Raw genomic sequence first — 25,590 nt, forward strand, 5'->3', positions numbered from 1 at the left:
GGGAAACCCTGTTCTAGAGAAGTCCACCCTCTAGTGGCCTCACATTCTAATCCAGACCTCCAAGACACTTCCATTACTTTGTTTTATTCTAGCCCTCAAATCAGGAGATCTAATTACACCTGCTCTAGTGGAAAAAAGTTGTTCTGTTTACCAAAACATGTACTGTACCTTACCAGGTGCAACCAATAATGTTTTGTATAGAGAAGGTTAATGCTATTTGTTGACTGGTCCTCACACTATCCATCCATGTGTATCCATTTTATTCATCCTATGATGTAGCTGATCTACTTGTGTGTGTCTTTAATGATCCTGTTGACAATGTAGGTTGTGCTGGAGCCAATGTACAGTACTTCCCCCTTAATTTCAATAGTAAATCATTAACTGGTACCTGCACGTTACTTCAGTCTCTGTAATAGGTTGAGAGCAGCACGGCATAAGACCAACAGACGTCCTAATAATGTGTAGTCTGCTGACACTGCATGCCTGTAAACAGCAGAGATGAAGGAGCTATGGATTATGGTTGTCTTTGCGACAGGTAAGACTTGATCTATATTTGATTCATTCAGGGTGATTTAAGATGTTCAGACATGCACTGAGTGTAGAAAACATTAAGAACACCTGCTTTTTCCATGAAATAAACTGGCCAGGTGATTCCAGGTGAAAGCTATGATCCCTTATTGATGACACTTGTTAAATCCACTTCAATCAGTGTAGCTAAAGGGGAGGAGACAGGTTAAAGAAGGATTTTAAAACCTTGAGACATGGATTGTGTTTGTGTGCCATTCGGAGGGTGAATGAGAAAGACAAAATGTATAAGTGCCTTTGAACGGGGTAGGTGCTAGGCGCACCAGTTTGTGTCAAGAACTGCAACACTCCTGGGTTTTTCACGCTCAACAGTTTGTATCAAGAATGGTCCACCACTCAACGGACATCCAGCCAACTTGACACAACTGTGGGAAGCATTGGAGTCAACATGGGCCAGCATCCCTGTGGAATGCTTTTGACACCTTGTAGTGTCCATGCCCTGATGAGCTGAGGCTGTTCTGAGGGCTAAGGGGGGGTGGGGGGTGTTCCTAATGTTTGGTATGCTCAGTGTATGATGCTGGTGTTAAGTTTCTTCTATGATTGAGAAGTGTGTAGGAAATTTGCTTTCACTTCAGATGTGCAAAAAAGTATGATTCATTTATCTATTGATTATTACCAATATGTGAATTCAGTTTGGTTTAAGTATTTAAAAGTTTGGTTTATGATTGATCAATGTTTTGTCTGTTTGCTGTGAAGAATACATCAGTGTCTATTAAGACATTGTTTCAGACATTATTTTATGCAGACACTATTGACGGTGAATAGACTACTGTCAGGTCTCAGATACAGTTGATAACAGAGTAGCCTTTGCTATCAACTGTCAACCATTTATTGGCAGTGATAATTACTTCTTTCTGTTATAAAGTACAGTAGAAAAGATTTCTATACTGATGCAGACACAATGAAACTGGAACAGCATGGATCATCTCCTATGATTATAGGAACTGCCACTATGTATCCTTGTTTATGTGGTTTACAGAGTTCTTAACATTTTTTGGGGCAGTTTCTTTGTCACAGGTGGATCGAACCACATCCTTTTCCATTCCAACCGCCACTGACTTAACTATCCCAACTACTGATTCCCCTTTAACCCCTGACCCTACATCTACCGATTCTCCTATAGCCACTGCCCCTACAACTACTGATTCCCCTATAACCCCTGCCCCTACATCTACTGATTCCCCTATAACCCCTGACCCTACATCTGATTCCCCTATAACCCCTGACCCTACACATTCCCTCATAACCCCTGACCTTACAACCCCTGAGACTCCAACCCCTGAGACTGCAACCCCTGAGACTGCAACTCCCGATTACCTAACTACTACTGGCATTCAAACTACTGACACTCCTACTCCCGAATACCTAACTACTACTGGTCTTCCAACTACTGACACTCCAACTCCCGAATACCTAACTACTACTGGCATTCAAACTACTGACACTCCAACTCCCGAATACCTAACTACTACTGGTCTTCCAACTACTGGTTACCCTACCTCTATCCCTATTACCAGTACCAGTCTCCCAACCACCTCTACCACCACCTCTACCATCACCACCACCACCTCTCCTACCACCTCTACCACCCCCACCATCTCCACCACCACCTCTACCACCACAATCCCTCCTCTGGACTGTATCAACGGTGGTGAGCTGCAGAGTGGAGTCTGTATCTGTCCTGATGAGTGGACAGGAGAGACCTGTTCAGAAGGTACGTAAACACTCACTTACACTATACTTAACCCTGGATCTACCATTCAGACTCCTCCACAATACTACACCACTATACTTAACCCTGGATCTACCATTCAGACTCCTCCACAATACTACACTACTATACCTAACCCTGGATCTACCATTCAGACTCCTCCACAATACTACACTACTATACCTAACCCTGGATCTACCATTCAGACTCCTCCACAATACTACACTACTATACCTAACCCTGGATCTACCATTCAGACTCCTCCACAATACTACACCTAACCCTGGATCTACCATTCAGACTCCTCCACAATACTACACCTAACCCTGGATCTACCATTCCGACTCCTCCACAATACTACACCTAACCCTGGATCTACCATTGACTCCTCCACAATACTACACTACTATACCTAACCCTGGATCTACCATTCAGACTCCACTCCACAATACTACACTACTATACCTAACACTGGATCTACCATTCAGACTCCACTCCACAATACTACACTACTATACCTAACCCTGGATCTACCATTCAGACTCCACTCCACAATACTACACTACTATACCTAACCCTGGATCTACCATTCAGACTCCTCCACAATACTACACTACTATACCTAACACTGGATCTACCATTCAGACTCCACTCCACAATACTACACTACTATACCTAACCCTGGATCTACCATTCAGACTCCACTCCACAATACTACACTACTATACTTAACCCTGGATCTACCATTCAGACTCCTCCACAATACTACACTACTATACCTAACCCTGGATCTACCATTCAGACTCCACCACAATACTACACTACTATACCTAACCCTGGATCTACCATTCAGACTCCTCCACAATACTACACTACTATACCTAACCCTGGATATACCATTTAGACTCCTCCACAATACTACACTACTATACCTAACCCTGGATCTACCATTCAGACTCCTCCACAATACTACACTACTATACCTAACCCTGGATCTACCATTCAGACTCCTCCACAATACTACACTACTATACCTAACCCTGGATCTACCATTCAGACTCCTCCACAATACTACACTACTATACCTAACCCTGGATCTACCATTCAGACTCCTCCACAATACTACACTACTATACCTAACCCTGGATCTACCATTCAGACTCCTCCACAATACTACACTACTATACCTAACCCTGGATCTACCATTCAGACTCCTCCACAATACTACACTACTATACCTAACCCTGGATCTACCATTCACAGTACACACCACTACACTATTATACCTAACCCTGGACCTCACATTCACAGTACACACCACTACACTTGTATACCTAACCCTGGATCTCACATTCATAGTACACACCACTACACTACTATACCTAACCCTGGATCTCACATTGAGTCTACAACACTTTTCCCTGGATCTCTCATTCAGAATGTATATTTCATGTTCAGTCATACATTTGGTCAATGTTGAAATGCATTTTCCTTCGATAGGGAATTTCTGCAATTCCACCATCATTGGTCATTTCTCATACCCAAGAACAACGGTTGGCTGGTCTGCTTATTCAAAAGAGTTGTGTGATGCGAAGACAACCAGTGGTATTACTTTTATTCACCTAAAATGAGAAAAATGTATTCATCTGTTACAGTCCTAATTAATGTTGTATTAGGTAACACAAAATCTTGACTATCTTTTTATCTTGGTTCCTCCAGCCGGTTTACCAAGATCATCAGCAAGATGTTTGAATAACACTGGATCTCCAATGTTTGGTACTCCTCATGAACTGCAGTGTGAATTTACCCTCAGTGAAATTCAAGGAAATGTAAGTCAATAAGCATATTTTTTATGATCCTGATATACGACAAGTCTCGATGTTGCGTTACTTAGGTTATCATTACGAGGAGTGGATCTTACAGTTTGAAGATCAGTAACAACAGGCTTTTACCTTCAGCACATGTATTCTGTTCCTTTATTCTGCTTAACAGTTGATGAAGAACATTCTTTTTTTATTTGTTGTGTTTTACATTACGGTATTTGGGGCATTTTAGTAATTTAGCAGACTCTCTTATCCAGAGCAACTTAGAGTAGCAAGTGCATACATTTTCATACTGGTCCCCCGTGGGAATGAAACCCACAACCCTGGCGTTGCAAGTGGCGTTGCAAGTGCCTGATCCACATAGTTAGTACTGCCAATTTTAATATTGAAATGTACTCACAGTTCAACATGTTGCTGTCACTTATAAAATGTTCTGTTGAAAAACAACACTAAAATATAAATCATTCTCTCTCCCTATTCAGATCTCCAGCAGTCCAGGTGATTTACTAAAGTTAGCCTTCAGTACTCAGATCCTGACCTCCCAACCAGAGCAGCTGTCAGCTGACAACATCACCACAGCAGCTCAGATAGCTAACACACTGCTTCAGTCTGCAAATATCACAGAGGTATTGGATGTTTTGAAATCAAGTCGTGACTATGACATGTTCTGGAGAGATACGTGAGGTTGTTACTGCAGTGATATGAACACTTGAGGGTCATCCCCTGGTTTTGATCATGTTGCAGGACATCGCAGTGGCAGCTGTAACTACCATCAGTCAGCTGCTGAATGCCAGTGAGGAGAGTACACAGGAGAGAGACGCTGTCCAAAAGTACTGGACTGTGTGTGTGTGTGTGTGTGTGTGTGTGTGTGTTTCTGCATATATTTGAGTTTATGTTTGTACGTGTATCTGTATGGGTGCATGTAAACTAATGTTTTGTGTTTCTCTCCCAGCCTCACAGAGACCTTGGGGAACTTTTCCCTGGACCAGCACAGTAATGTGGTTCAGCCCAACCTGGCAGTCCAGTCGGTCCAAGTACAAAGTGACTCAGTAGGGATCCAGTTTACTGCTCTGACTGGTGGGTGGGACTGCTAGTGAACCTACATACTGGCATTTAAAGTGATAGTTACCTCTTTAAGGAATACCTAGGATAGGATAAAGTAATCCTTCTAACCCCCCCCTTAAAAGATTTAGATGCACTATTGTAAAGTGGTTGTTCCACTGGATATCATAAGGTGAATGCACCAATTTGTAAGTCGCTCTGGATAAGAGCGTCTGCTAAATGACTTAAATGTAAATGTAATAGTTTATATCTGTGTTGACAGACTGGGTTAAACTTCTCATTTTTTGAAATGTTTCCTCTGTTGGTCAATAAGGTTTGTAATGGATTGTATCTGTTCTACAGACAAGTACAGAAGTAACACTATATTGTTCTGCCTTAAATGTCTAAATCAAATGAATCTCCTTCTCCAGGAAGATCTGGTAATTTTGTGGCCAACAGAATTCATCTCAACACCAACACCTCTGAACTGATAGCTGACAAAGGAGGTTCTACCGATATCCAGATTGTTATCAAATTCCCACCAGGTGAATCAATGTTGGTATGCAAACATAATTTATCCTTCCTTATACCGCTTTCATCGAGAGAACTTAACTGCTCTTTGTGGTCGTCAAAATCAGGTAAGCAGTGCCACAAATATTGATTGTTAAATAAAGTTGAGTCACATGAGAAATGGATAAGTAAACTATCGAGATAAGCCTACAAGGCAAGGTCAAGTTACTCATGGATATTAAATCCTGAGATAATAAACAATCTCTCTCTCCCCCCTCTCTCTTTCTCCCCCTCTCTCACTACACTCAGTTTTACGTAGTAAAAACACAAACAACTCCATTGGTTTTGTACTCTACCAAAACGACCGGTTCTTCAGGTCCAGGGCTTTCAGTGCTTCTTCAGGGACCAGCAGAAGGGTCATCTCTGCTAACCTGGGACAGGTGTCTGGGTTACATGTTGAGATGCTCTTCAAGCCCACAGTAAGATTTATCTTAGAATCAATAAATGCATAGCGGTCCAAATTCTCTGGGATACATAATGGGAAGTTAACCATTATCTAAGTCACATGTGTCAAACTCATTCCACGGAAGGTTGAGTTGCTGTGGGTTTTCCGCTTCTCCCTTGTACTTGATTGATGAATTAAGGTCACTATTTAGTAAGGACCTCCCCTCATCTGATTGTCTAGGTCTTAATTGAAAGGAAAAAACTAAAACCAGCAGACACTAGGCCCTGTGTCACGGTTGTCATTGGTAAAGGAGGACCAAAACGCAGCAGGTATGTGTATGCTCATCTTGACGTTTTAATAAATTCAAAATGAACACCAAAATAACAAAAAGAACGAACGATCAGCAAAACAGTCTGGCAAGGCACAAGGCTAAACACAGAACAATCTCCCACAAACACACCCAACTAATATAGGACTTCCAATCAAAGGCAACACCACACAGCTGCCTTCAATTGGAAGTCCACCCCAATTAACTCAACATAGAAACAGACTACCTAGACTAAACATAGAATACATGAATCACAAACAGTGCCCAAAAACCCCGGAATACTAAATCAAATGCCCTTTCTACAAAAACACCACCCTGAACCACATAAAACAAATACCCTCTGCCACGTCCTAACCAAACTACAATAACAATTAACCCTTATACTGGCCAGGACGTGACACCCTGCATGGAATGAGTTTGACAACCCTGATCGAAGTTTTCCATTGACGCTTATATTTTGGCCAGTGAACAAGGAAGCACATTTTTGAAAGTGAACCAGGAAGCATATGTTGTCTTGTATATCATATGATCTATAATAATTATTTCCCACATATGCTTAATGACCTGTTATATTTTACAATTTACTTTATGATTATTTTTTAAATGAGGAATACTGTGAATGCACGTGTTTGCTGAAGGATTTACAGTGAGTTTGTTTCTGTTCTCACTTCTCAGGCTGTTCCCAACGCCTCTCTCTATGACTTTGCCTGCGTGTCATGGAACTACACGTTGAAAGACTGGAGCACCTATGGCTGCTCCAAAGTCAACCACTCAGAAGACAGCCTGCAATGTTTCTGTAACCACACCACTAACTTTGCTGTGCTTATGGTGAGTACTGTAGCTAGCTGCCCTAATCTCCCTTTTACTGACCACACTCTGACCTATGATCAAACGTTTTTGGCCCATGACCCAATTTTGATATCTGATAATTCTCGACCCCAACCATGTGAATTTTTTTGTAGTAATTAAGATGGCAGTCAGTTGCAAAACATTCGAACAGTTTTTCTGATTGTCTTCTCAACTCACCATCACATACTTTTAATGTGGGACTATGACAGTCAATTGCAAATGAGTCTGACATAATGTCTTTTATCTCACCACCACTAATGAGATGGTTATATAGGAGACATACTTGATGCATGTTGCTTTGGATCTTCTCAAAATCAGGGGGTGTGGTTGACAATGCTCCCCTCATCTCTGCTGTCACTTCTAACTTGGATCGATATTTGGTTTTAATGCAGACTAGTACACTAAATCCAGCTTCACACCGATATGAGCTGTCAAAGAGTACCATGACTTTTAATTCTCAGAGGGAGACGGCAGGGTATTTATTCACTTTGGGTCAGGAACCAAAATGCTTTATCTGCAGCATTCGGTCATAAGGGCGAGACCCAGATGCAGACACGGGAGGCAGATGGTTTGAGTCGCTGATATTTATTAGTATCCAAGGGGCAGACAAGAGTATGGTCGTGGACAGGCAAAAGATCATAAGGTCAGAGTCCAGGAGGTACAGAGTGGCAGGTAGGCTCGAGGTCAGGGTAGGCAGTATGGTCAGGCAGGTGGGTTCAGAGTCAACGCAGGCAAGGATCAAAACCGGGAGGACTAGCAAAAAACAGAGAAGGAAAAAGTAGGAGCACGGCATAACATGCTTGTTGACTTGACAAAACAAGACAAACTGGCACAGACAAACAGAAAACACAGGTATAAATACCCAGGGGATAATGAGGAAGATGGGTGACACCTGGAGTGGGTGGAGACAATCACAAGGACAGGTGAAACAGATCAGGGTGTGACAATAATGGCTCTTGAAGCTTTTGATTTCACTTACTGGCATGTCAACAAAGGCAGGATAACAGTCGAACAGATTTCTCTCCAGTAATAAATATTTCCTCTGAATCCACTGATTCGGTCACTCATCTGTAGAATGTTTTTGTATTTCCCCTGCATGCTTGCGTTCAGTTCGTTCAGTTTCCCAAATATGTCATTTACATAGGCAACGAGACGTATTTTCTTTTCATTATAAAGAAAGTCAACAAAGGCTGTTTGTTTTTTTGCCCATCAGTCAATCCCATGGAATCAGTTTTTTTTGTCAATATAGTCACGCATCCTCTGGGCAGTTTCATGTTCAAGAATCGTTTGACAGAACAATATGTCATCGTGAATAACATCCCCGACATGTAGCGAACAAAAGTAAATGAACGGGCATCTCGGCCCTCACAACTAACATCCATTTGGAAAGCTGGGGCGTTTTTTAGTGGTTCAGTCAGTTTCCTATTGATTGCTAGCTATAGCATCAATTCTTAGATTCAGTGTTAGCTGACAAAGGTATTGATGTGAGTTTTTGTTCCTGCCCATTCACCTGGGAATAGGGTGACCACGTGTATCCATAAATTCAAACACCACCATCAGTCAGACATTCCAACCTGTCTCTTGCAGTCACAGAGTGAGTGAGTGAGTGAGTGAGTGAGTGAGTGAGTGAGTGAGTGAGTGAGTGAGTGAGTGAGTGAGTGAGTGAGTGAGTGAGTGAGATTTTTTTCTAAAACCTGTACATTATATACCTTTTTCAATTGACATTTCTTTGTATATATCCATAAAAAATTATGCCAGCTGAATCACGATTTCGACTGGCTGAGAAACACTGCCTCCCTGTCAAATCTCCAAGTGTTGAAAACGAAATGTTAGTCTAAAAGAAATGTGAGATAATGTCTAGATGCTTTTTATAGTGGAGTTAAAGTTTATACATTTCTTGGCTAGGCTGATGACAGTGGACAGCACAGTCAGATGGAACAGAGTAAATAGGCATTTTAACATCATAGATTTAGCCGGTGGTAATTCATTCAGGATTAGACACACATTGTATAAAAAAGCTGAATCAATTTCTTGGAAGATCACTTAATGATTAACTAGTATTCTGCATAACAGAATCAAATATAATAGCATAGTATAACGTTACTGTTACACTAAAAACACCACCTCATGAGATTTAGGATGGTTAGCTGAATAGTCCCAAAAAATGATAATGCAGCCAAACCTCAACAGCGCACATGCCACTAGGCAGAATGTGCTTTGATTGAAAAAATTCAGGAAGGCTATATAGTTTAACACCATATGCTCTAATTTGTGCATGAAACAGTTACTCAATAAGATCTAAATGCATATTCTCATGAATCTGATTGAGATCAAACGATTGGCAATCAGACGCAGTTTGGACATTTCACTGGCAAAACATGAAGAATTATAATTTGTGATTGACAGCGATGATGCATTGGCCTATTTTGAAGTTAGGTACAGGGTAGGTTACACTGTCCCGCAAATCCTTTTGTTGTCTCGCATTTGTGTATTTTAAATGTGGTCCCATTAACTGGGAATGATTCAAGTGCACCGGTCAAGTGCTGCCTTTTGCCACAATTTAAGGGTGCTCTCTGGTTTAATTTCATATTTAATATTTGAATAATTTTCATTTAAATTAAGGTTAACCACATTACAGGGATTTTGAGATCACTGAGATTTTATTTTATTTTTATTTATTTTTTTGCAGGATTTTGGAAATTCTCATTTTCATATCAAGTGACCCCTTGTGTGGGAACCGCTGACCGATGGTTTACCGCTGCATATCCAGACACACGAGGGGCGAGGACTTTATACAGTATGACTGTGACAGAAACAGTGTTGAAATGTCTTTTTTTCTTTTTTTCTACAGTTGTTCAGGAGGGATTTTAAATACGCTGAAGCGCTAAACTGGATCACCATATTGGGATGCTCCATGTCCATCATAGGGTTGAGTTTAACAATAACGTTCCAGATCGTGACCCGGTAAGATACTACAGGGTTCCAGAACCAATTCAAAATATACAATAACATTCCAGATCGTTACCCAGTAAGATCCTAGAGGGTTCCAGAACCAATTAAAAAAATAATGGGTGATTCTCAATAGTGTAAAGAAGCCCTTTGTCTGATCCAACAGGACTTGATAGGTGAAACCATTATGAAACCCACTATTAATGAACCAACAAATCCATAGCTGCACATATAACTTCCCTAACATAGTGTTGTCTATCACCTATCCCCAGGAAATTGCGCAAATCCAACCCAACGATCCTCTTAGTGAGCGTCTGCGTGTGTCTCCTGATCTTCACCCTCCTCTTCATGTTGGGAGTGGACAACCCTCATAAACAGCTGGACAAACCTGAAATACAGAAGGACAACATTCTCCCCCCGTCCGACACACACACAGAGCGGGACAGAGGGCCCTGTACTGTAGTGGCGGTCCTGCTGCAGTACTTCCTATTAGGGACATTCACCTGGAACACGCTGTACGCAACACATGTCTTCCTGGTGATCAGAAACAGCTTGGCCACCAGCCCGTCAGACTTCACAGCCTATACCGTGGCCATCGGATGGGGTAGGACAGCATGGAGAAAAATACATTATTTTGTTGTTTCAGAAGCTATGGCTGGCATTATCCCTGGGCTCCTTTAACCAAAACTAATGCTAGGTGATATTTTCAGGCTCTAATAAGCCTGAAATAGAACTTAAAAGCAACTTGTATAGTGATGTTATGTCTTTAGAGGATGTATGTGTAGTATATTGTGTATATACTGTATATACTCTGTATATGGCTGCATGCAAAACTACCAGGAAATAACAACATCATTCTCTGTCTTTTAGGACTGCCTGCGGTTGTGGTGGCTCTCACCTTAGGAATTAGTTACAGAGTGGATGATCCACTGGGTTACAGGCAGGAGGAATTGTTAGTCATTACTGTACTATACTACTACTGTACTGTTCTGTACTGTTCTATACTCTACTGTACTACCACTACTATACCCGAGTACTGTGCTGTACTACAATTTAGTTCCTCTTCTGTGGTTATTTTATAATAGGTTCAATTTAATTTAAAGTGGAGCAATTGCATTATAAAATTACATAACTCATGCTGTTAAAGGTTATCCCTATCAATGTTCGTATGCATGTTTGTAATGCATGCTAATAATTGTCCAAAAGCAATGTAAATATACAGTGGGGGAAAAAAGTATTTGATCCCCTGCTGATTTTGTACGTTTTTCCACTTACAAAGAAATGATCTATAATTTTAATGGTAGGTTTATTTGAACAGTGAGAGACAGAATAACAACAAAAAAATCCAGAAAAACGCATGTCAAAAATGTTATAAAATTATTTGCATTTTAATGAGGGAAATAAGTATTTGACCCCTCTGCAAAACATGACTTAGTGCTTGGTGGCAAAACCCTTGTTGGCAATCACATAGGTCAGACGTTTCTTGTAATTGGCCACCAGGTTTGCACACATCTCAGGAGGGCTTTTGTACCAATCCTCTTTGCAGATCTTCTCCAAGTCATTAAGGTTTTGAGGCTGACGTTTGGCAACTCAAACCTTCAGCTCCCTCCACAGATTTCTATGGGATTAAAGTCTGGAGACTGGCTAGGCCACTCCAGGACCTTAATGTGCTTCTTCTTGAGCCACTCCTTTGTTGCCTTGGCCGTGTGTTTTGGGTCATTGTCATGCTGGAATACCCATCCACGACCCACTATCAATGCCCTGGCTGAGGGCAGGAGGTTCTCACCCAAGATTTGACGGTACATGGCCCTGTCCATCGTCCCTTTGATGCGGTGAAGTTGTCCTGTCCCCTTAGCAGAAAACACCCCCAAAGCATAATGTTTCCACCTCCATGTTTGACGGTGGAGATGGTGTTCTTGGGGTCATAGGCAGCATTCGTCCTCCTCCAAACACGGCGAGTTGAGTTGATGCCAAAGAGCTCCATTTTGGTCTCATCTGACCACAACACTTTCACCAGTTGTCCTCTGAATCATTCAGATGTTCATTGGCAAACTTTAGACGGGCATGTATATGTATTCTTGAGCAGGCGGACCTTGCGGGCGCTGCAGGATTTCAGTCCTTCACGGTGTAGTGTGTTACAAATTGTTTTCTTGGTGACTATGGTCCCAGCTGCCTTGAGATCATTGACAAGATCCTCCCGTGTAGTTCTGGGCTGATTCCTCACCGTTCTCATGATCATTGCAACCCCACGAGGTGAGATCTTGCATGGAGCCCCAGGCTGAGGGATATTGACAGTTATTTTGTGTTTCTTCCATTTGCGAATAATCGCACAAAATGGTGTCACCTTCTCACCAAGCCGCTTGGCGATGGTCTTGTAGCCCATTCCAGCCTTGTGTAGGTCTACAATCTTGTCCCTGACATCCTTGGAGAGCTCTTTGGTCTTGGCCATGGTGGAGAGTTTGGAATCTGATTGATTGCTTCTGTGGACAGGTGTCTTTTTTACAGGTAACAAGCTGCGGTTAGGAGCACTCCCTTTAAGAGTGTGCTCCTAATCTCAGCTCGTTACCTGTATAAAAGACACCTGGGAGCCAGAAATCTTTCTGATTGAGAGGGGGTCAAATACTTATTTCCCTCATTAAAATGCAAATCAATTTATAACATTTTTGACATGCGTTTTTCTGGATATTTTTGTTGTTATTCTGTCTCTCACTGTTCAAATAAACCTACCATTAAAATTATAGACTGATAATTTCTTTGTCAGTGGGCAAACGTACAAAATCAGCAGGGGATCAAATACATTTTCCCCCCATTGTATATATTATTTTCTTTCTTTTTTTTATGATCAGTTTTGTTCAAAGGTTTCTTGTTTACTTATGCCACCCACCATGTTTACTTCATACCACATTATTCAAATCACTGGTGTCCTGTTTTGTCACTGTCCCACTCTCTAACTCATTCATTTGACCTCTCAGTTGCTGGCTTGCTGCCCTCGATCCAAAGGGGAACTTTGACTTCAAGCTACCAATGTTTTGGGGGTTCCTGATACCTGTGGCGTTCATGCTTATCTTCAACACAGTGGTGTTGATATATTTTGCAGTTACAACATGCAAGACCAACCCACATTTAACTAGGTAACATTAATGGGGGCATTTTGGGGACACAAAGTAGAACGTTGTAGTCATAAAGATCAGTCTTGATTTGAAATGCCTACTAACGAGCTTGTTATTTTTTTTTATTGTATTTCAATGAAAAGCTTGTTATAAATAAAATGTATTGTTATTTTGTCATTATGAATTCAGCCATTAGTAATCAAATTATCCAATTTAATGAGCACCTTGCACTAACCCACTCAGTCAATGGAAGAATACTGTTATTATATCACAGCATTACAGCAGTCTATTACAGCAATCTAAGTATTTTGGTTATGTTTCCCAGTACAAGACACACATCGATGAAGAAGAAGTTCCTCAGTAGCTTTTCTCTGGCTATGGTGCTTGGTCTCTCCTGGATCCTGGGCTATCTGTTGCTCATTACACAGAACCAGACCATGTACACCATACTGAACATCTCCTTCTGTGTACTCACCACCACTCAGGTAGTAAATGTATGCACTCACTGCTGGAAGTCACTCTGGATAAGAGCGGCTGCTAAATGACTAAAATGTAAACTATAAATACTAGTGTACTATTGTACCACAGAATTCAGACATGATTTGAAAATTAGACACCGAGTAAACATAAATATATTGAGCTGGTCTTTATGGAAACGCTACCTTTTGTTTGTCCTTGTGTGTTCCTGAAAATACTTTATAATGTCTGTGTTTTTGCTTTCGCTCCACAGGGCTTGCAGATTTTCATTCTGTTCACAGCAAGAACAGCAATTTTCAAGAAAATTATGGCAGATGCTTTGAAATCTGTTTCTAGTGTTGAGATCCCGCTTCACACCGGGAGGTTCAGTCTATGGCGAGGCAAGCACAGAGAAAATGTGGAATCATACACACAGCTGGACACTATTCTGTGAACCTATTAACCATTTAACTGCCACAGAAAAGTATTTTCCTGAAAAATGTGTATTTAGCCTTAATATAGGCCATAAATAATTTGTATTTGATCGCAAACATCTCAACCCGCCTACTGAGTTTCCCGATTAGGTTAAACTAATGTTGTATTGGATTTTACATATGCTTTTTAAATCATCTGAAAAATGGTACATTAATTAACGTCATGTCTGCTTCAGTTACTTACAATGGAAGACAGGCCAAGATAAATGACGACTGATATCAAATATGATACATTTGTGTGTCAATATGAGTATTCATATATATGTAATTTCATGTTTACTGTTTATATGCACATAATACCTGTAAACTGACATGTCCCGAAAACATTTGTGAAACAAATTGAAGATAACAGGCTGATATCAATATGAAAATATTTTTGTATTTGCATAGAGAAAAAATCCCATAATAGTATTTCTCCAATGTCCATAGTAGCTAGCTTCGTCTAAATAGCATTCCTTTAATGGGCAACTCAACCACCTGGTAGAGCATATTTTTCAAGAGTTCCTCAAATTAATAAATAACAACATATTAGTAATTAAATGATACCAAAATTATGTTTGAGGCAAAAACATTTTACAGTCATGTCATATCCCATTTTATACACAATTAGTACTGAAAGTGTGTGATTAATCAGGATCAATTTTGCTCACGTTAACGTCTTCTCTCACCTTCACATCTTTGAATGTTTGTGTAAATAGATAGGAGTCCAATAATGAAAACCACATGATCATTTTAATAAATGGCATGATAAAATTTCATTTCATTTAATTTGGTTGTCAACTGCTCAGTTGAGCTGCCTCTTAAAAGGGTTAATTTTCACCTTGTTACTCACAGATTGTATAAAATAATATATATATATTATTTTTTATTTCACCTTTATTTAACCAGGTAGGCCAGTTGAGAACAAGTTCTCATTTACAACTGTGACCTGGCCAAGATAAAGCAAAGCAGTGCGACAAAAACAACACAGAGTTACACATGGAATAAACAAACATACAGTCAATAACACAATAGAAAAATCTGTATACAGTGTGTGCAAATGAAGTAAGGAGGTAAGGCAATAAATTGGCCAATAGTGGCGAAGTAATTACAATTTAGCAATTAAACACTGGAGTGACATATGTGCAGATGAGGATGTACAAGTAGAAATACTGGTGTGCAAAAGAACAGAAAAACAAAAAACAAATATGGGGATGAGGTAGGTAGTTGGTTGGATGGGCTATTTACAGATGGGCTGTGTACAGCTGCAGCGATCGGTAAGCTTCTCTGACAGCTGACGCTTAAAGTTAGTGAGGGAGATATAAGTCTCCAACTTCAGTGATTTTTGCAATTCGTTCCAGTCATTGGCAGCAGAGAACTGGAAGGAAAGGCGGCCAACCGAGGTGTTGGCTTTGGGGGTGACCAGTGAAATATACCATTAAAAAAATCAGACATCTTTGTCTTTGTCGTGTCCCTTGTATATATCTTTTTACATCTTTTTCTTTGCATATCTTTAAAAAATATTTCCTAAACCTCAACTTCTAAATACTCTCCTGCAACCCGTCTCACCCAATGTGGCGTGGATCTGCTTTTTTATCTCTAAAGTATTTCTATTTACTTCGGATCTGGAATCCCTCAATTGAAGCTAGCCAGCTAACTACCTACCAACTATCAGTCAGCAAACCATTGCTAGCGGTCATCAGCTAACCTTTAGCTCGGAAAGCTCTCGCCAGTTCGAACAACGTGACTCAAACCAGAGCATAACGGACCTATGCTGACCAGTGAGCTGAGATAAGGCAAAGCTTTACCTAGCAAATACTTATAGATGACCTGGAGCCAGTGGGTTTGGTGAAGAATATGTAGCGAGGACCAGCCAATGAGAGCATACAGGTCGCAGTGGTGGGTAGTATACCATATATCATTTTTATGATTATTTATTTGAATTGCGCGCCCTCCAGTTTCACCGGAAGTTGTCCTGCTAGCGGGACACCTAGCCTTATTACGTTTTTTCAACAACAGGTTATGGTCAATAATATTAAAGGCAGCACTGAAATCTAACAGTACAGCTCCCACAATCTTCTTATTATCAATTTCTTTCAACCAATCATCAATCATTTGTGTCAGTGCAGTACATGTTGAGTGCCCTTCTCTATAAGCATGCTGAAAGTCTGTTGTTAATTTGTTTACAGAGAAATAGCATTGTATTTGGTCAAACACAACAGTTTGCTAAGAGCTGGCAGCAAGCTTATAGGTCTGCTGTTAGAACCAATAAAGGCCGCTTTACCACTCTTGGGTAGCGGAATTACTTTGGTTTACCTCCAGGCCTGAGGACAAAGACTTTCCTCTAGGCTCAGATTAAAAATATGACAGATAGGAGTGGCTATAGAGTCAGCCACCATCCTTAGTAGCTTTCCATCTAAGTTGTCAATGCCAGGAGGTTTGTCATTATTGACCGTTAACGATCATTTTTCCACCTCTCCCACACTAACTTTACAAAATTCAAACTTGCACTGCTTTTATTTCATTATTTGTTTTTTATGCATGAATATAATTGCTCACTGTTTGTCGTGGTCATTTCCTGCCTAAGTTTGCCCACTTTGCCAATGAAATAATCATTAAAATAATTGGCAACATCAAATGGTTTTGTGATGAATAAAGCCATCTGATTCGATGAAATATGGAGATGAATTTGTCTTTCTGCCCATAATTTTATTTAAAGTACTCCATATTCCTTTATATCATTGATTTTGGCTTCGTAATAAAGTTTATTCTTCTTTTTGTTGAGTTTAGTCACATAATTTCTCAATTTGCAGTAAGTAAACCAGTCAAAATGTACAGCCAGATTTATTAGCCACTCCTTTTCCCCCATCCCTTTCAACCATACAGTTTTTCAATTCCTCATCAATCCATGGAGCCTTAACAGTTCTAACAGTCAGTTTCTTAACAAGTGGATGTTTATCAATAATTGGAAGAAGCAATTTCATAAATTCAGATGAAACTGGCAAAACTGAAAGGTATTATTTTATGTCAGATTTGTTCAAGCCTAAAATGTTAGTCTGTAATCGTAATGTGGTGTTCATATGTTCACAGATTAAATTTCATGTTTACGCTTCACACATTTCTTATGAGCCTAACAATTTACATATGGATTTTCTTACTATCCTAACGATGCGTACGTTAAACCTTTTGGCAGCTATCTGGCTCCATACTGACTCACCAAAAAAAAAGTGTCAAGGAAAGCAAGCTTGGATTTTGGCGTCACTCCTTTCAAGTCCCATTGAGAGCACACGTCATTGACAGATAAACTTGAATTGTTGCTTCTCGTTGTGTTGTTGTCCTCCGGTGGCTAGCTAGCAAAAAAAAAAAGCCCTTTCCTAAATTAGCCATGGATGGAGATAGGGATTTTGACTTGTGGTTTTATTTATCTTCCGTAATGGCGATTCTGATCCAACCATTAATTCATACATTGTTGTGCCACTGGCCTGAGAGGATGGAAGTTCAATATGTAGCTACAGTAACGTTAAATGTAGAAGGCTAATGTTTTAACTCGCTAATGTTGCCTCGAATTGAAGTTAGGCTAGCGAACAAGCATTTTAGCTAGGTAGCCTAGGACAACAAACAAATAAAAGCGTGTACTGCTGTATGACAGAGTGATAGACCGTGTCCTCAACATGAAAGCGAGGAGGATGGCATTGGCGTTTCTCTACAAGTAGTGTAGGTTAACATGTTTTTCTACTTGCACACAGAAATCAGAACCAGGACAGCCACATCATATTTAGCTTACGTTGATTGGACTAAATTGTTTTTGGTATCTTTTTGTTGTGACTGTATTAGACAAAGCAGAGGTGATTTAATGATCAAATGTTTAAGTTGAAATGGTGCTGGAATAGTGGAGGCAGCTCCTGTTTTCTTTGCGACTTGCGGTAACACTGGTTCTAATTCAATAGTAGTTTAGTGGTCATAAAATTTCGAAACATTAACTTGCTTGACAATGCTGTAGGTCATGTAACTGTCTTACTGTACACGTAATATGCTCTGTGGACTTCATTGGACAGAGCTATACGGTTTTGTGATAAAACAAAGGTGTGGTTGAATTTATTCTGCCGCTTTGTCTTCTTATTGTCTCGGCCTTTAGACCTATATCACGGTCGCAAAGATTACGAATTAACAGGTTATAGCACAATTATCACAGGACAGGTTGTAATATGGCTTTTTTGTTGTTGTTGGGGGGGGCTTGGTATTCCCGAGTGATTTTACCCAGGCACCGCTGCTGATAGTCTACACCTGTTGATTACGAAGCATGTGACAATTCCATTTGATTTTTGACGCAACCTCTGTGTCTACCTTCAACTGCCATGCGGTGGCGCCAAACTCTTCCTCTAAAGGATGTCCAAACTGTTCACCAGTCTTCCTCATTAATGTGCAGATAAATAGAGATGTTTATGAAAACACTTTGAGCATATTCACTGTCACTGATGTATGTCTAATTTCAAGAATTCAAGGTTCATTTAGGGGTACATTCTTAGAGAACTGCTATACATTTTACTCACTATTTTATGGAAAAAAGTGACAGTTCAATAAAGTGATACAAAAGCCTTTGAGCCTTCATTAGGGCCAATAGGCTGTCCTGTCATCTACCTGGTAAACCCTCGCCTCATTATCTCATCTCCTGGCTCTGGAGTCTCTGGACAGATTAAGACTTGAGTTGTCTATCTGAGACTTCAGGGTTTACTGTTGACCTGTCCTGCTGCCTTTAGAAACCCATCCTCTTCATATCTCATCCTGGTCTATGGAGCTGGCTGCCATAATCTGTCCTGCAAGGGATAGTACGCTAGCTACCTCCAGTCTTAGCCATATGTTCCAAGTTTCGCTCTTTCCTCCCCAAGTTTGAATTTGTTCACCTTCACTGATTTGAAAGGAAATTACTGGAATAATAAATATGGTAGAAACTCCCACTAGAACAGTGATGGACAACTTTGAAGGAAGTGTCTCCCACACATGCAGTCAGAGCCAGCCCTAACGTTTTGGGGGCCTTAAGTGGAATTTTCTACCCCCACCCAGTTTAGGAAACTCACTTCCTACCCCAGGACCGAATTTGGAAAACCCTGTTCTAGAGAAGTATACCCTCTAGTGTCCTCAAATTCTAATCCAGACCTCCAAGACACTTCCATAATTTTTTTTACACCTGCTCTAGTGCCAAAAAGGTCTGCTGTGCTGTACCTTCCCAGCTGCAACTAAGAATGTTTTGCATAGAGAAGGGTAATGCTATTGGTTGACTGGTCATCACAGTATCCATCCATGTGTATCTAATTTATTCATCCAGTCATGTCTGTTCTATTTTCAAAGAATTTTCTTCTTTGTCTTTACTGATCCTGTTAACAACATTGGTTGTGTTGGAGCCAATGTACAGTAACGTTACTTTCCCCTTAATTTCATCACTAAATCATTAACTGGTACCTGCATGTTACTGCAGTCTCTGTGACAGGTGGAGAGAAGCACAGCATAAGACCAACAGACGTCCTAATAATGTGTAGTCTGCTGACACTGCATGCCTGTAAACAGCAGAGATGAAGGAGCTATGGATTATGGCTGTCTTTGCTACAGGTAAGACTTGCTCTATATTTGATTCATTCAGGGTGATTTAAGATGTTCAGACATGCACTGAGTGTACAAAACATTAAGAACACCTGCTCTTTTCCCTTATTGATGTCTCTTGTTAAATCCACCCCGATCAGTGTAGATGAAGGGGAGGAGACGGGTTAAAGAATGATTTTTAAGCCTTGAGACAATTGAGACATGGACTGTGTTTGTGTGCTGTTTACAGGGTGAATGAGCAAGACAAAAGATTTAAGTGCCTTTGAACGGGGTATGGTAGTAGGTGCCAAGCGCACCGGTTTGTGTCAAGAACTGCAACGCTGCTGGGGTTTTCACGCTCAACTGTTTCTGTGTGTATCAGAAATGGTCCACCACTCAACGGACATCCAGCCAACTTGACAAAACTGTGGAAAGCATTGGAGTCAACATGGGCCAGCATCCCTGTGGAATGCTTTTGACACCTTGTAGTGTCCATGCCCTGATGAGCTGAGGCTGTTCTGAGGGCTAAGGGGGGGTGGGGGGTGTTCCTAATGTTTGGTATACTCAGTGTATGATGCTGGTGTTAAGTTTCTTGTATGATGGAGAACTGGATCGGAAAATTGCTTTCACTTCCGATGTGCAAAGATGTATGATACATTTAACTTATCAATTGATTATAACCAATATATAACCTTACTGTTTTTACAGTTTGGTTTATGAATTTTGAAGTTGAGTTTTTCTTAAATGATTGATTTATGTTATATCCTTTTCTTGTGAAGGATGTACAGTTGAAGTCAGAAGTTTACATACACCTTAGCCAAATACATTTAAACTCAGTTTTTCACAATTCCTGACACTTAATCCTAGTAAAAATTCCCTGTTTTCGGTCAGTTAGGATCACCACTTTATTTTAAGAATGTGAAATGTCAGAATAATAGTGATTTCTTTCTTTCATCACATTCTAGAGGTCGACCGATTAATCGGAATGGCCGATTAATTAGGGCCGATTTCAGGTTTTCATAACAATCGGAAATCGGTATTTTTGGATGCCGATTTGGCCGATTTTTCATTCTTATTTTCAATGACGGCTTAGGAACGGTGGATTAACTGCCTTGTTCAGGGGCAGAACGACAGATTTTTACCTTGTCAGCTCGGGGATTCAATCCAAGGTAAGTTGGTAAGTTGCGAGCTAGCATTAAACTTACCTTATAAAAAACAATCAATCAATCATAATCACTAGTTAACTACATGGTTGCTCCAACCATAAACATCAATGCCTTTCTTAAAATCAATACACAAGTATATATTTTTAAACCTGCATATTTAGTTAATATTGCCTGCTAACATGAATTTCTTTTAACTAGGGAAAATGTGTCACTTCTCTTGCAAACAGAGTCAGGGTATATGCAGTAGTTTGGCTCGTTGCGAACTGTGAAGACTATTTCTTCCTAACAAAGACAGCCAACTTCGCCAAACGGGGGATGATTTAACAAAAGCGCATTTGCGAAAAAAGCACAATCGTTGCACGACTGTACCTAACCATAAACATCAATGCCTTTCTTAAAATATATACTTCTGTGTATTGATTTTTTTTAAACCTGCATATTTAGCTAAAAGAAATCCAGGTTAGCAGGCAATATTAACCAGGTGAAATTGTGTCATTTTGCGTTCATTGCACGCGGAGTCAGGGTATATGCAACAGTTTGGGCTGCCTGGCTCGTTGCGAACTAATTTGCCAGAATTGTACGTAATTATGACATTGAAGGTTGTGCAATGTAACAGGAATATTTAGACTTAGGGATGCCACCCGTTAGATAAAATACGGAACGGTTCCATAATTCACTGACAGGAAAACCTTTTGTTTTCGAGGTTATAGTTTCCGGATTTGACCATATTAATGACCTAAGGCTCGTATTTCTGTGTGTTACTATGTTATAATTAAGTCTATGATTTGATAGAGCTGTCTGACTGAGCGATGGTAGGCAGTAGCAGGCTCGTAAGCGTTCATTCAAACAGCACTTTCGTGCGTTTGCCAGCAGCCCTTCGCAATGCATTGCATTGTTTATGACTTCAAGCCTGTCAACTCCCAAGATTAGGCTGGTGTAACCGATGTGAAATGGCTAGGTAGTTAGCCGGGTGCGTGCTAATAGCGTTTCAAACGTCACTCGCTCTGAGACTTGGAGTAGTTTTTCCCCTTGCTCTACATGGGGAACGCTGCTTCGAGGGTGGCTGTTGTCGATGTGTTCCTGGTTCGAGCCCAGGTAGTAGCGAGGAGAGGGACGGAAGCTATACTGTTACACTGGCAATACTAAAGTGCCTATAAGAACATCCAATAGTCAAAGGTATGTGAAATACAAATCGTATAGAGAGAAATTGTCATTATTACAAATAAAGACATTTTAAAAAATTGTCCGATTTAATCGGTATCGGCTTTTTTTTTTGGTCCTCCAATAATCGGTATCAGCGTTGATAAATCATAATCAGTCGACCTCTATCACATTCCCAGTGGGTGTGATGAAGCAGCAAACTTAGTATTTGGTAGCATTGCCTTTAAATTGTTTAACTCGGGTCAAACGTTTCGGGTAGCCTTCCACAAGCTTCCCACAATAAGTTAGGTGAATTTTGGCCAATTGTTCCTGACAGAGCTGGTGTAACTGAGTCAGGTTTGTAGGCCTCCTTGCTCGCACACGCCTTTTCAGTTCTGCCCACAAATTTTCTATGGGATTGAGGTCAGGACTATGTGATGGCCACTCCAATACCTTGACTTTGTTGTCCTTAAGCCATTTTGCCACAACTTTGTAAGTATAGTTGGGGTCATTGTCCATTTGGAAGACCCATTTGCGACCAAGCTTTAACTTCCTGACTGATGTCTTGATGTTGCTTCAATATATCCACATAATTTTCCTCATGATGCCATCTATTTTGTGAAGTGCGCCAGTCCCTCCTGCAGCAAAGTACCCCCACAACATGATGCTGCCACCCCCGTGCTTCACGGTTGGGATGTTGTTCTTCGGCTTGCAAGCCTCCCCCTTTTTCCTCCAAACGTAACGATGGTCATTATGGCCAAACAGGTCTATTTTTGTTTCATCAGACCAGAGGACATTTCTCCAAAAAGTACAATCTTTGTCCCCATGTGCAGTTGCAAACCGTAGTCTGGCTTTTTTATGGCGGTTTTGGAGCAGTGGCTTCTTCCTTGCTGAGCTGCCTTTCAGGTTATGTCGATTATAGGACTCGTTTTACTGTGGCTATCGATACTTTTGTACCTGTTTCCTCCAGGATCTTCACAAGGTCCTTTGCTGTTGTTCTGGGATTGATTTGCACTTTTTGCACCGTCTCCTTCCTGAGCGGTATGACGGCTGCGTGGTCCCATGGTGTTTATACTTGCGTACTATTGTTTGTACAGATGAACGTTGTACCTTCATGCGTTTAGAAATTGCTCCCAAGGATGAACCAGACTTGTAGTCTACAATTTTCTTTCTGAGGTCTTGGCTGATTTATTTTGATTTTCCCATGATGTCAAGCAAAGAGGCACTGCGTTTGAAGGTAGGCCTTGAAATACAGCCACAGAAAACCCCTCCAAATTAACTAAAATTATGTAATTTAGCCTATCAGAAGCTTCTAAAGCCATGACATAATTCTCTGGAATTTTCCAAGCTGTTTACAGGCTCAGTCAACTTAGTGTATGTAAACATCTGACCCACTGGAATTGTGATACAGCGAAATAATCTGTCTGTAAACAATTGTTGGAAAAATTACTTGTCATGCACAAAGTAGATGTCCTAACCGACTTGCCAAAACTATAGTTTGTTAACAAAACATTTGTGGAGTGGTTGAAAAACGAGTTTTAATGACTCCAACCTAAGTGTATGTAAACTTCCGACTTCAACTGTATTAGTGTCTATGAAGACATTGTTTTTTTTTTTTTTATGCAGACACTTGATTGTAAATTGGCTACTGTCAGGTCTTATATGGAACAGCATGGATTACCTCCTATGATTATAGAAACTGACACTATGTATCCTTGTTTATGTGGTTTACTGAGTTAATTATCTTTTTTAAAGTCTCTTTTCCACAGGGGGATCTCACCACATCCTCTGCCATTCCAACCACCATTGACATAACTACCCCAACTACTGATGACCCTTTAACCCCTGAACCTCCAACTACTGGTTACCTAAATACTACTGGTTACCCTACCTCTATCACCAGTATCAGTCTCCCCTATCCCACCACAACCCCTCTGGACTGTATCAACGGTGGTGAGCTGCAGAGTGGAGTCTGTATCTGTCCTGATGAGTGGACCGGAGAGACCTGTTCAGAGGGTACATCCACACACTTACACTATACCTAACCCTGGATCTACCATTCAGACTCCTCCACAATACTACACTACTATACCTAACCCTGGATCTACCATTCAGACTCCTCCACAATACTACACTACTATACCTAACCCTGGATCTACCATTCAGACTCCACTCCATAATACTACACTACTATACCTAACCCTGGATCTACCATTCAGACTCCACTCCATAATACTACACTACTATACCTAACCCTGGATTTACCATTCAGACTCCTCCACAATACTACACTACTATAGCTAATCTTGGATCTACCATTCAGACTCCACTCCATAATACTACACTACTATACCTAACCCTGGATCTACCATTCAGACTCCACTCCATAATACTACACTACTATACCTAACCCTGGATCTACCATTCAGACTTCTCCACAATACTACACTACTATACCTAACCCTGGATCTACCATTCAGACTCCTCCACAATACTACACTACTATACCTAACCCTGGATCTACCATTCAGACTCCACTCCATAATACTACACTACTATACCTAACCCTGGATCTACCATTCAGACTCCACTCCATAATACTACACTACTATACCTAACCCTGGATCTACCATTCAGACTCCTCCACAATACTACACTACTATACCTAACCCTGGATCTACCATTCAGACTCCTCCACAATACTACACTACTATACCTAACCCTGGATCTACCATTCCGACTTCACTCCATAATACTACACTACTATACCTAATAGAGGTCTACCAATTTATCGGAATGGCCGATTAATTCGGGACGATTTCAAGTTTTCATAACAATCGGTAATCAGCATTTTTGGACACCGATTATGGCCGATTGCATTCCACGGGGAGACTGCGTGGCAGGCTGACTACCTGTTACGCGAATGCAGCAAGGAGCCAAGGTAAGTTGCTAGCTAGCATTAAACGTATCTTATAAAAAACTATCAATCTTAACATAATCACTAGTTAACTACACATGGTTGATGATATTACTAGTTTATCTAGCTTGTCCTACGTTGCATATAATCGATGCGGTGCCTGTTAATTTATTATTGAATCACAGCCTACTTCGCCAAACGGGTGATTTAACAAGCGCATTTGTGAAAAAAATCCCTGTCGTTGCACCAATGTGTACCTAACCATAAACATCAATGCCTTTCTTAAAATCAATACACTAGTATATATTTTTAAACCTGCATATTTAGTTAATATTGCTTGCTAACATTAATTTATTTTAACTAGGGACATTTTGTCACTTCTCTTGCGTTCTGTGCAAGCAGAGTCTGGGTATATGCTGCAGTTTGGGCTGCCTGGCTCGTTGCGAACTGTGTGAAGACCATTTCTTCCTAACAAAGACCGTAATTAATTTGCCAGAATTGTACATAATTACT

At 40.5% G+C, this 25,590-nt stretch overlaps 1 protein-coding gene and 1 long non-coding RNA gene across 2 annotated transcripts; both read left to right on the forward strand.

The window, feature by feature from the left end:
* Positions 1 to 388: 388 nt before the first annotated feature.
* LOC106592482 (adhesion G-protein coupled receptor G7) lies at positions 389 to 14,685 on the forward strand. Its single transcript, XM_045697972.1, has 16 exons — positions 389 to 535; positions 1,589 to 2,299; positions 3,797 to 3,901; positions 4,016 to 4,125; positions 4,602 to 4,745; positions 4,864 to 4,949; positions 5,072 to 5,196; positions 5,592 to 5,705; positions 5,980 to 6,149; positions 7,119 to 7,271; positions 10,144 to 10,256; positions 10,514 to 10,845; positions 11,112 to 11,193; positions 13,214 to 13,372; positions 13,677 to 13,836; positions 14,082 to 14,685. The coding sequence occupies exons 1-16, from the start codon at positions 499 to 501 to the stop codon at positions 14,259 to 14,261; spliced, it is 2,781 nt and encodes a 926-aa protein (XP_045553928.1). The 5' UTR covers positions 389 to 498; the 3' UTR covers positions 14,262 to 14,685.
* Positions 14,686 to 17,954: 3,269 nt separating this feature from the next.
* Positions 17,955 to 25,030, forward strand: LOC106592483 (uncharacterized). Its single transcript, XR_001325650.2, has 3 exons — positions 17,955 to 17,994; positions 19,754 to 19,884; positions 23,916 to 25,030. It is a non-coding gene; the product is annotated as an uncharacterized lncRNA (long non-coding RNA).
* Positions 25,031 to 25,590: the final 560 nt, after the last annotated feature.

This window comes from Salmo salar, chromosome ssa16 (assembly GCF_905237065.1).
Source record: "Salmo salar chromosome ssa16, Ssal_v3.1, whole genome shotgun sequence".
Taxonomy (NCBI): domain Eukaryota; kingdom Metazoa; phylum Chordata; class Actinopteri; order Salmoniformes; family Salmonidae; genus Salmo; species Salmo salar.